Below are 16,323 nucleotides of genomic sequence, written 5' to 3'. Positions count from 1 at the left end.
AAGTTGTCGGCGTGTCTTATGTTGTGCATGGAATGAACAAAAAACAAGTGTATCAGTGTATTGTATTATTGTAAACATAAGGTTTATTGCAAATGTGCAGTTGTATCCAAACACCATAGTGAACAACCGTTTCCAGGATACTGTACAGCAACAATACCGTTATCTTTACAAAACATAGAAACTTTAGCACTAGCTACAAACAAGACTTCTCCCTGTGAAGTTGTACACATGGTCCTGGTTTGCTCGACTTCTGTTGTTTTAAAAAAAAAAAGAAAAAAGAAAAAAAAAAAAGGCAAAATCTTTGGTAGCTAGAAAACAACAACAGAGTTCAACGTGGAAACATGTTCCTCTCTTACTACTGACAGGCACTGTTGTCATGCCATCGTTTTTCAAGTTGGCATCTGAGCATTAAAAAAAACAAACAAACGGACCAGATACTGGACGCTGCGAAAATCAGGAGTGCATGTGCAGCGAGAAATGCAGGGGAGGGGGTGGGGGGGTCTGCTTGCTCACCACCTCACCTCCGCTGCCTTCACCTTAGGACGTTATAACTTTTATGTACATTGTAGTTCTCCTTTACTGTGATCAGCTAGGCAAAACTAGGTGCACAGATATGCCTGTTGCCCCTAGCATACAAACAAACATCTTTTAAGACCACTGTACAACGCTCCTATTTTTTACAACAACTGATTTTTGTTCAGAATCACAAACAAAAACAGAAGATATAGCAGGATTAAATTTCCCCCAAAAGCAGCAAGCCCCAACTGCAGACATTACAGGATTACATTATCTGAATCATTACAGTATACTCATCAGTCTACTGCAGCGGTCCACCAGCTCTAATAGGCTATACTGCATTAACCTCCACCTCTCTTGCCTTTTAGCTTATCCTGTTGATTATTTGTGTTATGCATGAACAAATGTATATGAACACATGAGTAATACATTGTAGGTACAGGAAAAGTCCTTGTTATGTGGTGGAAATGTGTGGCTGGGAGTTCTTGAAGCTTGTTTTTTGTGACCAGACAAATCTGCACGATGGGGCTCTTTCTCGTTGAGACTTGGGGAACCGTCTCAGATGGGTCACCTCTGGGTGAGCGGGGGGGGCAAACCCCCCCTACACACACTTCTTCCCAAATGGTAGCACCTGCAGGGGCCAGCCCGATCAACACCTCCTCATCTGCCCATCTCTTGGGCAGAGGGTGTTTGTTGGAAGGGTTTGGCTATAGGCAGGGAAAGCCCCCCCCTCCCCTCCTCACCGCCACCACCACCACTGTCTGTAAGCAAGCGCTCGTCGGTGACTAGTCAGCCCGCTCTCTATTCTTTAGCGCTTTTGTCTACTAAAGAGAGACTACGACAAAGAGTTGGACGGTATCAGAGGACGGGCCTGACACCGCACCGGTCAGAGCATCATAAGTTCTGTTATGTGCTTAACAGTGTCAGCAGTTCTTATGTGTCCCATCGATCATTTACAGCCCTGATGTTGCACCTTCATGGTTGCGAAGGGATCTCAGCGGCAATTTGGTAATACTTTCATTGAAATGGAGGTCCATTACTGTAAGGAGACAGTGGCTCTGCCCGCCCCAAGGCAGAGCCACTTATACAGCAGAGCCACTGCTGAGGTTGCAGGTCTTCTGCTGCTGCTGCTGCTGCTGGTCTGGGATCACCTGGGTACTCTGGTTATCCAGGGGTAGCAGCACATCTGTTGGGATGCGAGACTGGAACTTCTCCATCTGCTCTGGACTGGCCAGGTTCTTCAGCAGGTAGTTCTCCCTCTCTAGCTGGTTGTTCTTCTCCGCCAGCTCTTTGATCTGCTCCTTGAGGATCTCCACCTCCTCGCGGACTGCGTACATCAGATGGTTCTTGACCAGATCCTGTCATAACAAAGAGGAAGAGATGGATCAGTTTAGCGAGGGAAACGGATCTTAACACCTGTCAGGCTGATCTGCTTGGTTGCACACCAGGACAGTTTGCTGTCAGAGGATATCTAGTATTATGTCTGTTTACTTGCATGGATCTCTTGTGGGCTACTGTACACAGTAAAGTATACATGATCCAACTGTGACACATGGTTGTGTTCAATAATTCTATGCTGCCAGAATTTTTTATCAGCTTCTGTTTTTTTGTTTTTGAACTCTCTGCTGTCAACTCCTGCACTTGTTTAGGCTACTTCCTTGTCACATGAAAAAACAGCTTGGAGCAGCCTGTGCTGCCTTCACATGACAGGGAATTCCAAATGCATTCATCGCATGTAGACTTTTTTTAACGGTACACTGGGGAAGGTTAGTAGGTTATAACTGTTGTATAAGTCAAGTTGCTCTCAGGGCAAAAATCAAGAGGTCAAAAGGGGCCATCTGAAAAAGGCCACACCTTTGAGTGTACCCTTCTTTTTCCATTATTAACCTATTTGAATGAAAGCATCAGCTCAATGTTAAATTTACAACTGTGCAAAGTAGAATAGATTCAATTGAGATGTGAACACGCATTGTTTCTAACAACATGCATGCAGTATAGTGCAGCCTACTCATGTCTTTGTCTGGTGTTTTTGTGTGTTATCTCAAACTTACCATTGCCTGTTCAATCTTGTTGTCGATGGCCACAACGCTAGCACCAGAGGCACTGCAGAAGAGAAGACAAGAGAGCCATAAATGTACTGTTCACAATAACTACTTCTGTTAACCTTTAAGCCAACTCATCGCCAAACTATTCCCAAGAGAAACAGACTGGTGCTCCCTGAGCTCTCAGGGTCCCAGGACAGCGAAACAATAAGCTTTCAGAACAGAAAGGAAAACTGCTAACCCAGCTGTTATCTAGTTTGTTTTTATGTAATGTTTGAACTGCATGTTGCAGGTGGTAGGTTGTGTTTTTTATTTAGATTGCAGTGCACGATCCAAGTAGGAGCACGTAACTGTTCAAAGTCCAAGCAAACAGCAGCAGATAAACAGCTGGGCAGACAGCATTACAGGCCAGTCGGTCATCACAAGCAAGTGTCAACCTCTGCACACAATTATTATTATGAACCATTGTATGAAAAAAAGAGTAACGTAAGAGGAGGCCTTGTGGCAGTATGAGAGAAAATAGGCTCAGGCTCGCCCCGATAGCTAACAAAGCAAACACATTTGTAACGAAATGCTGCGTTCAAGTGTGCCGTGGCGTGAATCGCATATTTACCTGTTGTCAAGTTTGACCGATACCACGTCTCCTCCGAGGAGCGAGGAGAAGAAGGAGATAGAGAAGTTATGCAACTGGTAGACGGCCACCTCCATTGGGGTTTTAGCGAACATCTCCGTGCTCATATTGAGTACCAGACTCGTTTGGATAATACTTCTCGCCACGTTTGCGACTTGGTTGGTCAACTATTAAGAAGAATATCCGTATTTGTTTTGGTCTTTGTCTTTGAGTAGCGATGCACTAACTCGCGCGCAGTGCTGTGTCGGGTGTGTGAAGCTTCGCCGGTTTTTACAAGCGACTGTCTGATGCTATTTCTGCCACCGGCTGCTATTTGAATGGCTGGCTCACTGACGTCACATGACGCGTGCATGCATTAGTCAAATGAGTTGGCGGGTCGGGTTTTATGGTGCCTTCATGGAGCGTAGGACAAACCTGTTCTTTTGAACTGGACCGTGTAGCGGCACGATAAATACAACCCCCCTACTTCTACTTTTTACATAATGAACTTGAAGGGGGGAAAACAACAAAGCAAGCTTGGTCACGTCCTACACCTCAAGTACTCACGAGGTCCACTCTGATTGTTTTGTAACACTTTTACTAATAGAGGTGCCACTGTGGAGAGTAGGAGATTCAAATGCAGGTTAACGCAAAAAAACAAAAAAAAAGCAATCATGTCTTCTGACTATAACTATAAAATGCATCATATAAGTGAATGCATTAATTTCACGGACACCAGGCTACTGTACTTTGCAGAAAGAACTCGGCTACTTGAAATTTACCTTTTTATTCTGCTATCACTTCGCGTGGAATCCATTATCATATAATTTTGTCTATCGATCAGTTAATGTGTGAACAAAACGGGGGAAAAAATGTCACTTGAACAGTAAATTTTAGGTTGTTTTTCAGCCTGTTCCTAATAAACAGACGCGATTGTCGAAATAACGAGCGCCGGAGGAGCGTGTGAACGCAGCATCCCATCTGCCCTGCTTCTGAACTTCTCGTCTGCCACAAACCGAAATTCATCTGTTCCCTTTGCAACAACATCATAACAACCAACACAGCGATTCTAACCATAGCATGTCTGCACAAATAAGTCACTCGTGTTGCCAATAAATAAAAACAAGCGTCGGTGAAATGTCTCAGACCAGACGGGTTTGTCTCAGCTGATTTTCACAAAACCTAATTGAATCAGGAGATTTTAGAAAATGTCTGGCACTTTTTTCCCCAATAGAAATCTTAATTTTTCCATCTGAAAACATTTACAACCTAAAACAACAACTTGCATATGTCCTTGATTTCTCACATGATAATAACAACAACATTTTGTTCCCATCCTTTTTATTGTTGTTTATTACAGTAGGCCGTGACGGAATGTACGGCACACACTGTAGTTATACGCACAGGTCTTTGGTATAGGTACTTTTCCATCCGCTCTCCTGGTAAATTTCCCCTCAGTCTAAATCTGAACTCCATCGGCCTCTGGTGGCGAAAAGTTATAATACAGCGGCCCGCAGTAGACAATATTCAGCTGTGTCCCTGCACCCTGTTTACTGAGGAATTTTCCGTTAACCTTTTCCTGGCTCCCTAATTTCTCAGTTCCGGCAATTCCAGGTTGTTTATCCTGCTCAGAAATCCTATGGAAAACTCTCAAAGGACACTCAAGGACATTTATTTATTTATTTATTTAACATGGTCCATATGACACAGTTCTAACCTCTTTTTTCTTTTAGTTTTTATCGCTCTGCAGTTCTCCCTGATGTGTGGAGTAAACAACAGCTCAGTCATGGATAGTTGAGGGTAACACACATGTATTTGTTGTGTATACCACCACAGTTCCTATATTTAGTATCACTATCCATTCATTGAAGTGGCATTCAGGAACCTCACATGTGCTCTGATGTATGACCCTCCTGAACTTCAGATGGTCCTTTGCACTTGCATGTTAGGCCTACTACATGTGGAACAGGTGCACTGAGCCTCATGCATACTACGTGTAATAAACAATCTGCAGTAGACACTCAACAACAGGGGACACAGAGAAGAACAGAGGCAACCTGCTGATGTCTCCTTCTTTCTTTTTTTCTCTTTCTTTCTTTCTTTTTTTTCTTTTAGAGAATTTTCTGCTGAGCACTGACAGTGGCTGTTATTGAGCAATAGACCTTGTTTTCACTGAGGTGCACATGCAGGTTTTAATGGCCTGAATGTAATTGCCCAGGGCCTCTCAGCTGTCACATTATGTTCCCTTTTGTTACAATTATCTGATTTAATACAGATAAAGCATCACAAATTTCTATTAGAGGGCTTCTGTGGCATTTTTTTTCCTGAAGTGTTAGAGTGGGGCACAACTTCACCAGTTATCAAGGTGCATGGAGAACCAGGAAACCAGGAAAGCTCCAGCAACACTTGCAACTAAGAAAAACAACTTTATTAGACTAACACGTTTCAGCTTGTAGCCTTCAACAGGGTCATCCTTAAAAAAACAGTTTTTCCCTCCCAAAAACCTGTAGAGCCTGATCAGTTGATCAGTTTCATTTTTTTGTTTTGCTTTTATGGAACTTCCCTGCTGAATAGGCACATTCAACAATGGTGTCCTTTAAATTTGGTTCATTGCATCTTATGAAGAATATTAGTTATATTTTCTTATAACAAAACGATATATGGATGAAGTAGGCTGCAAATATTTTTTATCTCACAACTCTCTGCACAGTAAACCAATTCCGAGATGCATGCAGGGCTAAGGTCTGTCATGGTCTTTTTTGTTTTTGTGTGGGAGGGTTTTAGAGGAAAAAGAAGTTCTGTTACATAACAAAACAATTAGAGTGGAAAGGGTGACTTTTGGTGGGCCTAACAGGGCTAAGCAGAGAGCACATTGACTGGGTATTAGGGCCTATAGTGCCTGTCGTCTCAGATTTCGTGCAGTGACAGTACAACTGCCAGGTTTAATAGCAGGCCCTGTTGGGGTGACGAGGGGCTGAGTTACCTTGCCCTGCTGTGATAGTCCCATTTAGGAGGGGCGAGTCACACCGATTACCTGCGGCTCAGCTGAGATGCCCACAGCAGACAGCAGGAGCCTTTCTCTGCTGGTCAAGTAAAATACACCTAATGAGCCACAGGCAGAAAAATGGTGACAGTGTAAACTAGAATGCTCTTAACCCTCCTGCTTTGCTTGCTTTATTCACACTTCAACACAAATCACACACAGCACACAACAAAGAGCTGTAAACACCATGTTTTAGTTTAAATTGTACCAGCATGTTTGTAAATGTTTCAGTGTCATAGAAATTGACCTATTCTACCTTTAAAAGAAATAAAGACGCTCATATTTCTGTGGAACACATACTGCCTAACCATGGCAATGAGTCACTCCAAATCTAGGCGATGCGCCACGGTTTCCATCAGATGTCCCCTGCACCAGAGCCAACCGCATTATATAATGCCATGATTCATCTGCACCAAAGGCTGAAGAAGAATGAGCCTGAGACATACCGCCAGGCTCCTAGCTTTTGTTATGAGCAGCCCTTTGGAGGTTTGACGCACAAAATTTAAAGATGTAAACAATACAGCCCAATAAAAAAAGAGGTCTGATCAAAGAGACAAGAACAATTCTATTGGTTTAGGGTCACTTCTTGGTCCAAAAGATGCTTTTTTTCTTCTTCTTTTTACTGTGTGTGTTGCATCTGCACTCTCACAATTAAGAATGCATAGCGTGTCAGAGAGTGTGGCCTGAGAATACAGGGCCGCCATAGGCAGCAGCCAGAGGCTGTCTCAGAGGAAGCTGTCAGTGTGGGCAACAGCACTGGTTACAACCAATGAATACTGAACACTACTACATCCCGAGGCAGTCAATCTTTACATTTACACAGGAAGCACGGCAGCCAACAATTGTACTGAGTTTGCCATCAGTGCAAATTTTGACAACTTTCAGCTACATCAGAGAAATGAGATGTGCAACTATGGCATTTAGTTCTTATACAGTAAATGTAAGATTGGACAAGATGAAAACTGTGGCAGTTTGCAGCTTCAAATGTCTCTTAATGTGACCATAAATGTCGTATGAGCCTGTTCATGACAAATACCACAGCCACAGTTTTATATCACATATACGCTGACACCCAGCCATTATCATCTGTCTTCTCCTGAATTGTTTTTAATGTGCACATATGTCACTGTCACATGTCACTGTCATGCTAAACATCCACTTACACACAAGATAAACTCTCCGACTACCCTCTCCTGCCCCCACTTACCGCCGATCTGGCCTCTTGAACAGACTCGGTGAGTAAGGGGGAGAGTAGCTCATAGCTCTCTCGGGATAGCTGAAGTGCTGGTGGTGACAGCAGTATCTTGGGGACGGTTCTGCCAAACGGAGGGCGCATACCGTCCTAGGAGAAGGCGGCCTAACCCCAAAAGGGGTGAATTCTGCAGGACGCGTGTGAGACTGTCCCATCTTGGCTTCCAAATGAAGCAAAGAGGCAGGAGCCCTTTGACTGTATGCTCACTGTTCTGCTGTTGTTTGTTCTCAACAACTGTGTTCTCTCAACACAAAGAGACAATTGAGCAGTGGCGATAGCCTACCTCTGGATATACAGCTATAACTGTGAGTGCCAAGCTCAGACTGGCACTTGTATGTGTCTCCAATTCAGCAGGACACAATAGCCATAGTCACAATGAAAAGTGACAGGTTCCTGAAACCACACCAAATGATTCATAGCCACTGCTGAAGTGCCTGTTTCAGGCAGAAAAAGAAAATATATTCTTTCTCATCCTTCACCAGAAGTGAACAATCATTATATCCATCTCAGTACTTTGTTTAATAAGCAGTATGATGTTGACAGGTTGGTCATTATTCTATTATTGCCATATTGGTATTGAGGAGAACAGTGATATTTATTTAATCAAATTGTCAGTAGTAAGAGAATGCAGTACATGATTGTATGTTAGCCCATTTTAATCTTTTGCAATTTATCTGGTTGTTGTTATTGTTATTTTTAAGTAATTGTTTTATGCATTCATTCATGTCACAAATTTCTCTTTCCATCCCTCTGAACTTGGGCCTAATTGAATTTGGCTGATAATAGCCATATTGTGTTGTAATAGCCACTTACATGGAAATGTTTGGGTGTCTGTACTGAAGAAATTGTCACACAATTACTTTTGATTTGTCCATAAAGTGAAGCTGAGGCGAAATGAATTAACTGAGTCTTGTGTAAGATTTCAGATTAGGCGCGTGGCATTCGTGGTTGCCCTAAACACTCCTAAATTCTGATTAAGTACGTTTGTCAGTGACAGTAATCCGCCTTTGTCATCACCAGTGTAATTAATGTACTAATGTTTCAGAGCTATACACTCTAAAAATGAAAACTTAAAGTTGTTGGCCTTACTATATTTTTTCAGCTGACTAATCAAAAAACATTGAGTTGTGTTGTAAACTAATAAACATTATTTATTTCAACTATCTTTTTCAAGTTTTTTGGCTAAAGTTGGCCTAACTTAATAACTTGAGTTAGCAAACCTCAAAACTGTGCATTTGAGGTCAGGACAAGTTCTAGAAGTTGAGACAACAAGAACTGGGGTCTCCAATGCATATCTGCAGGGGTTCCACCACAACGACACTGCTGCCATGTGCTGCCGACATCTCTTACACTTCTTACTCTCAAGGTGAGTATTTTGCTCAATATGGTACTAAAAGTCAGGGTTCACGTGTGCAGATTATACATTATTATATATTTATTGTCCCCCTCACGGCTAAAGAGAGTTGTAGATATTAATTGTTTACCAGTTAGCTCTGTTAGCTCCGTTAGCTCTGTTAGCTCCGTTAGTGCGGCTACAGTGGAACTGGAGCTCATTTATTAAACACAATGAGCAGTGCTACAAATAACTGGTATACTGCTTATTTGTGCCTCTGATGTTAAAGTTTAATGTTACTTTAGAGACTCATTTTTACAATTGGGTGTCATGTAAACATGAATATATGACATTAATTGTTGTTAATTGTCTTGGTGGACTGACAGGAGAAGATTGAGGTGCAGCCCATGGTCACAGAAATCCAGGAGAGATGGCCTGCCCTGTGTCTTAAGGAACAGGTAAGAAAATGTGTGTGAAAAAGTTGCTAACTATTTTATATCACAGAACTATTGCTTGCCTTATACAACGAGTAATTCAGCACCTTGCCAATAAAGGTATTCAGAAACTGACTACTTAAGAGAAAATCCATGTGAACTGGTTCGGTTGGATTAATGTGTGCTGTTTTTTGTTTATTTCAGATTTGCAGCAAGTTCTGATGTGTAACCAAGGAACTGTTGTGGACATTTAGAGCAGCCGTGCCAGGAAAAGGGACAAGACAGGGAGAGACGCTTGGCTGTTCTTGATGAACAGGTGAATTCATGTTATAAATATCATGTATTTTTGATTATGGTTCAGGGTTACCTGAGCAAGCCCTTAAAGGGATAGTTCACCCAAAATTGAAATTTCTCTCCTTGTGTCGACTAAGGGCTGGGAGAAGTTTCAGAGTTATCTGTCGCTTCTCTGAGTTACAGGGGGTCTTGGCATAGCAGTGCATGTCCATATAACGGTTGCAAATGGATACCAACTGTCTTCGTAACAAAAAGACACACCAAAAAACATCCAAATACCTCCATAGTGCTAATGTCCCTCTTGTATTGAAGCCCCGAAATGCGATATTGTCCTGAAAAAAATTAAATCTGTCTGTCCTCTTCCCGGTTCGTCCAAATTTGATGGATGCCACCCCAATATAAGACCTAAGTTTAAACTAGTCACAAATTAATCTCAGCTGCACTGTTTTTAACCAAATGTCCTATGGCTTTCCTGTGTCCAATTTCCAGACATCACAATGCATCAAAGCAGAGCATGTCTAGACCTCAGATTTCAGAGACACTTTTCCTGAAACGCCTGGTGAGTACAGAATGTCTGTTTTTATTTTTGGTCAACCATGAGTGCACATTAATTATCATGCACATATAATTCTCTATGCCATATTGCTTTAGAATATAAAAAAGATGAAATATCCACACCTTGGATTGTAGCTCCCAAAAAACCGTATTAATCACCAACGCCCCATATATTTTTGCCTTCCACCTACAGTAGCGTAACCCAGCTTAATGGCTGAGAGCCTCCTTTCTCCCTGGAACACAAGTAATTTATTTAACCAGCCATTTAATTTAAGGTTGAATATGGAGTTTTACCAGAATACCACAATCTATTGATCATTGTAGGCAACAACAACAGAAGAATAATTCCTGCAGTCCGTTGCCAGACCGCTGCTTAGTGTAGCACACTGTTGCTTGGGACGCCGCTCTGACCAGAGTAGCACAGAGAAAAACTATTTAGGATATTTCATTTCATTTATTAGTTTATTTCATAGGGACAGTGCACCACTAATCAACAGAGTTAAAAGAAAACTGTAAGTGGGGCAGAGTTAGCCAACAAGGCTAGTTACCTGATGTTTCATTTTTACCGCCATTGAACAGCTTCAGACTAATTGTGATGTTAGATAAATGACTTGTAGCTTGTTACAGGGATGAATAGCAATTAGAATCACAGGCAAAAAAACTGTATAGCACAGTAACTGTACACTACAGGTTTACTCAGGCTGAGACACAAATTTAAAATTACACGCTGACATAGGTGTTTAGTTATCTTAACAGTGTTTATATTGAATTTGGTTGAATTTCTGCTTTCAACAGGACACCGATCCAGAAGACAGACAAACAAAAGGGGTCCAAATGGGAGTGCTCACCGTGTTCGTGGATGGTGCACCGGCCTCGCTTCAAACTGTTAACAGCATTGCTGTGGTGTTGCTGTAGTGCTTTTTGACTGTGTTGTGGTTTGGACTCTTTTAACAAGTTTGGCCACACCAGTCTGCATCTTTTTGTTTGTGGGTGCAGTGTACAGTACTTGCACTAGATAGATTTAATCATATTTGCTGGAATATTGCATTAAATGTTTAAATAAAGATGTTTTACTTAACTAGTATTATTTGTATTTGTATTATTTGTTGTTTTAGTTGCCACAACTTGAGAGTATTTATAAGTACAACTTGAATTTTTGAGTTTTGATGCATTTGAAAGGTAACTTATCTGAAACAAAAATAATAAGTTGAGACTACTAAATTTTAAGTGTTTAAAAAACTCAAAATTTGAAGTTATCTTTAAGTTAATTTACAAGTTATCTCAACAAAAGATAATTTGTTGGCTTAACTTTATGTGGTTTTATTCAAAACTTGAGAGTTTTAGTTGGACTCAAAACGCAAAAATCTATTGCAGCCAGTTACCTAGAATTTTTGAGTTTTCACAGCCCTTTATTTTTTACGGTGTAGCTGCTGGTTAAGGTGTTACACCAAAAGTGAGTCGTTCTCACCATGATTAATTACTCTGTATTTTCCAGTTTGACAGGTTGTCTCACGGTTCTCTCACCAGCTAATCCATTTCACTGACATCTGGAAGATTCTGATATATGATAGTGTGTACACACCGATTGAGATGCATGGACAACTGACTGAGGTGTTGCATGGCTGACAACCATGTAAAACCAGTTTCTGTATGTTACCTTTGGTTTAGAACATTGCCATGTATCACTATAACAGGATTTAATGTTATAATTGTTTCCTTACTGTGTAGATTTAGGAGACAGAAGAATGAAGAAATATACTGTATGTCACATAAAGTGAGGTCAAGCAAACTATGTGACCTTTAAACTCAAGACTAGTGACAGGAGAAAAGTAATGAATAAGATGTGTCATTTGGCAGTTACCACAATTTGGTCGGGTAAACTCTTACAACAGTCACTGTGTCAACAAACAGTCATTTATATATTTGGCACTGGAACATCAGGTTCACTGAGTTCATTTTCTAACAATCACGGATCATGATCATTATTCAAGCTTATGAGGCAAACAGATCATCCTCCTGCCTGTGGATGTTCTTGCACAGCATCAGCAGAGAGGATGGATGACTGGTTTTGGGCATGTTTACACCCATCATGTCAGAGGCACTCTGGAGCACATTTAATCCTTTTGTATTGGGCTTAGTTGGTCAAACTCAGGTGGACGCTTTTTGAGGTTTCACAATGACAACTTTTTTTTCCAGCACTGATACATCTATGAATTGTTCTAAATGTGGGACAACGTTTCAGATATTCAAATGCATTTATGCGTTTTCACTATTTTAGAAGATAGCTGAAACTGTCCTTTTGATGACACCATGTGGCAACAAGAGCTGCTTGTGTTTTTGGTTCTGTGCCACACAAGAGGTGTCATGTAATTACCTGCCCTTTGACAATCGTCTTGTTACGTACACAACCAGTACTGTCTGTGAGGAGTCATGTCCACAACAACAACAAAAATGATTGACAGGGTAATCCTTATGACGTGGTGGAACAGCAAGTTGTTTCCAAAGAAAGGCACCGGGTGAATCATAAAAATAAATTGGACTTTTACTGTCATATCATGTCAAGGTAGCAGAGAGGTCATCAAGATAGGTCCCACGCCTGATTGTATCTCAGTTTAAGGCCTTAAAAGTTTTACATTTTTTGCAGGCAAAGGTTTTAATAATGGTTTCCCACAGTAGGAAACGTAGGACCACTTCTTCCTGTCTTATCCCTAGTCACAGCTGTTGCAACATCAGCAGGTGTGTGTGTTTGTTCACATCTGTACCTTTCACCATCTGTGGGCAATTGTATTTAACTGATTAGTCCCTCGATAGAGAATCTCCTTTGCTAGGTAACATCTGTTTGGGTGACACACTGATCTTTTTTCATTACCACTGAGAAGATAAGGACGGGACTTCTCCTCAGTTGCCTTTTTCACTCAGGGAGGCCCACTTCAATGCTTTGATAATCAGAAATGAATGAACTTAATTTTGTTAAATGGCACACAGTTCATTTACAGTCGCCTTTACTGGAACTAATAGCAGGTCACAACAGGAAAAGCGGTACTGAAGCAAAATGGTAGTCTGCAGTATATTGCAGTTAACAAGCTTGGGGTCTTTGCAGCATCTGGCACCGGCCCACTACGATTCAGCAGAGCTCAGACGCCTTTGGGCCATAATGTAAAGATTTGCCATGTGCTCTAACGGGCAGAATGTCCTGAATAAATTTACTGTGAAAATACTGAAATGCAGCCCAATCCCAGAGGGGTGTATTGACAAAGTATCACAGTATGGTGATAAATGATTTAACACTATGTTCTAGTCCACAGCCCACAGGATTCCCATCTGTGTTTTTAGTGCAAGCATGTGTACTCCTGAGAACATACACGCTCGTAAGAATGCCCGCTCTGAAAGATAAGGGATTAAACTCTCAGCGTTTGGACACAGTTAAATGATCTCACTAATGGCTCTGTGGATGCTCTACAAAAGGTCAAAGGTGGTGGACTCAATTGGCCCAGCAGTGTTAAATAGCAGTGAACTTTGTTATTAGCTATGTCAATGCCCTTTGACTCGCTGACTAGTTAAGCACAAAATGTTACGAGAGAGAGAGAGCTGTTGGGCTGTTGATTATATTTTCCTCCCCTGGTCAACTCAGGCTAAACGTTAATTTGAGATACTAATCTAAAAATATCTGAGTGAGAGATGAAGTGTTCTAAAACATGCTGTCTTCACTTAATACAAAACTCGAATAGTAAAGATCTAAAACACACTGGTCGAGTGGCAAAAGCTGTCACTTTCCACAGCACCGGTGACAAATACACTCTTGGGGGAGGGGGATCATGTCCAAGTACAAAAGGTTACAGCGGTCAGTGCCATCTGTCTATATTCATCTCCCTATGTTACTTTAGTGTACTGTATACCTCAACTGTCTGAGTTGCGTGTATCTATGTCTAATCTGAGTTGCTTTGAGCCGCGGAATGCAGACATCGAACTAATGGGTACACACTGAAATCCATCACAAGACTGTCCTGACACTGAGAACTGGAAGCATGTGCTGTGAAACTGATTGATACAAGTACAGTCTCTCTGAGGCAAAGCAACAGGCTCTACTTGCTACGTTGGCCGGCTTTATTTTCATTTCAAGATGAGCCATCTGTTGGGCTAAATTGTGCTGCATGTGGAATTTAGACATCAATAAGTGATTTTGTTTTGGCACTTAGATAGATAGATAGATAGATAGATAGATAGATAGATAGATAGATAGATAGATAGATAGATAGATAGATAGATAGATAGATAGATAGATAGATAGATAGATAGATAGATAGATAGATAGATAGATAGATAGATAGATCGATCGATAGATCGATAGATAGATCGATAAATAGAGTCATTATACGTAAAGACTGAGGCACTGCACTGGGAATAAATGGATCTGCTAAATGTTGGCTGACAATCTTTAATAATAATAATAATAATAATAATAATAATAGATTTATTAGGTATACTGTACCTACTTAACGAGGGTGTTTTTGTCAAGAGTGCAATTGAGTGCAATTGACAGATAAAATCAAAAATAATTTCTTTCAGCTGGAAATAATAGCAATATTTATGTTAATAAGTGTTATTTTCATGACAATAAGTAATTTTATTGATTTGTTTGTCCTTGGAAATCACCTAGTGCAGCCGCAAATTAGACATTCTTTCATAGCTCCACAAAAAATATCATTATTTCCCATTTTCCTCTTGTCTAAAATGTTGCTCCAAGGCAACACTCGCATCTTTTTTTTTTCCAGTCATGCATCTTGGCTGATATTGCAGCTGTGTGACCCAAGTCACCATCAACTGGGACAACACTGGAGGGAGCTGGGCCCTGGATGAGCCGTCCCCTGGTGTGTGTTTGTGTGTTTGCGCGTGTTTTCGTTTTGCCCGTGTGTATGCTGATGCGTGCGGCTGGCCACACGTTTGCGTACGTGCGTGCTCATGCAATGTCTGGCCTCGTCAGCACGGGCCGGATTAAACTGGATGATGGGCGCCCCGCTTACTCTCGCCGTCAGTGTCATCCAAACACTGAGACGTTCCCACAGACTCCAGCAGGTTTCTCCGCTGAGCATTAAAGCTAATCCTTTGTCACCTGCGAGATGACAATGAAGCAGTGACTAAGTTCCCAGGGATAATATGATACGAGTCATTGGCGGTCATTGCTGAGGGAAAGTGCATCAGCAGCTTAAATCCATCACTAGGACCATAAATCATGCTCGCAATACCTATTATTTGATAAATCAACAGAAAGGACCTCTTGTCAAATCGCTTGACAAATCCCAGTATTTGTTCAAGCTAAGTACACCTGTGACCTTAAAGTCATAGCAGTGACCCAGGCCGCATTTGCACCGTGTTACTCATATCCACCTGTTTTCTACAAATCTCTTCAAGCCAAACAAACCTCCTGCAACAAGACCACAGGAGTGACTCAGATCATAATTCAATCATGCCGTGACTCAAAGAGGAGAGCTGTAGCCCTAAGCAGTGTTGATTGAATAACATGCAGAGGTACATGTATCACCACTGAATTTATAAAAGCAGGTTATAATGTATAGCGACATAGAGGGGGTGGGAAAGCAGCTTTTCTTTTTTTTTTTATAAATGTTTAATCTTTTTGTTCTCTTTCTTGGGAACTGTAATATTTATACACAGTGTATATACGGTCCAGTAAAACCTCTATAGGCACATTTATAAGCTACTAAAGTGTTCAAAGAAAGAAGATGAATAGAAACAGAGCATGGAGAACGTATTGAATGTACCGCCACTTTGGTGTTTTAATGTTCACTCCAGGGATCTCACCTTCTGTGTTTTAACTTGAGGCAGCACAACTGAAAACTTGGATGGACTCCTACACTCGCAGCATCTGTGCAGTCAGGCAATAAGCTATGCTGTGTTCATATGTAAATATGCACATAAATTTAGCAAAGCTGCATAGTTGTATCAAAACCATTCACAAGCCACTTTTACTTTCTTTCAAAGGGAAACCTGATATAACTCAAAAGTGCAGCTGTGAAGTGGTGCAGTGGGGGAACTCATGTATATTCAGCACCTCACATAACTCTCCCCTCTAAACAACATCACGTATTAATACCATTCAGCTACGGAGTCTGGAAAAAAAATGCTGGGGGCAATAGGTCTCTGCAGTCCCACAGAGGTACAGTGTGGATCACATGTGAACAGAGAGGAGGGCCGAGGCCTGAGAGAACACGGTGTACGCAATGTTTCC

At 41.3% G+C, this 16,323-nt stretch overlaps 1 protein-coding gene and 1 long non-coding RNA gene across 2 annotated transcripts in view; one reads left to right on the top strand and one right to left on the bottom strand.

Annotated features, from left to right (window-relative positions):
* Positions 1-272: 272 nt before the first annotated feature.
* Positions 273-16,323, bottom strand: part of tsc22d3 (TSC22 domain family, member 3) — a 38,269-nt gene continuing 22,218 nt past the window's right edge. Inside the window, exons 2-3 of the mRNA XM_085789691.1 lie at positions 2,568-2,619; positions 273-1,874 (exon numbers count right to left, since the gene is read on the bottom strand). Of these exons, the coding sequence (XP_085645817.1) occupies positions 1,599-1,874; positions 2,568-2,619 (328 nt within the window). The 3' untranslated portion in view covers positions 273-1,598. The remainder of the gene's footprint in view (positions 1,875-2,567; positions 2,620-16,323) is intronic.
* Positions 8,774-11,126, top strand: LOC146979699 (uncharacterized). Its single transcript, XR_015036806.1, has 5 exons — positions 8,774-8,829; positions 9,183-9,254; positions 9,435-9,546; positions 10,014-10,083; positions 10,875-11,126. It is a non-coding gene; the product is annotated as an uncharacterized LOC146979699 (long non-coding RNA).

The sequence above is a fragment of the Trachurus japonicus genome, chromosome 10, assembly GCF_045865225.1.
Source record: "Trachurus japonicus isolate A0001 chromosome 10, Traja_1.0".
NCBI classification, from domain to species: Eukaryota; Metazoa; Chordata; class Actinopteri; order Carangiformes; family Carangidae; genus Trachurus; species Trachurus japonicus.
This window is presented reverse-complemented; position numbering and strand designations above follow the sequence as displayed.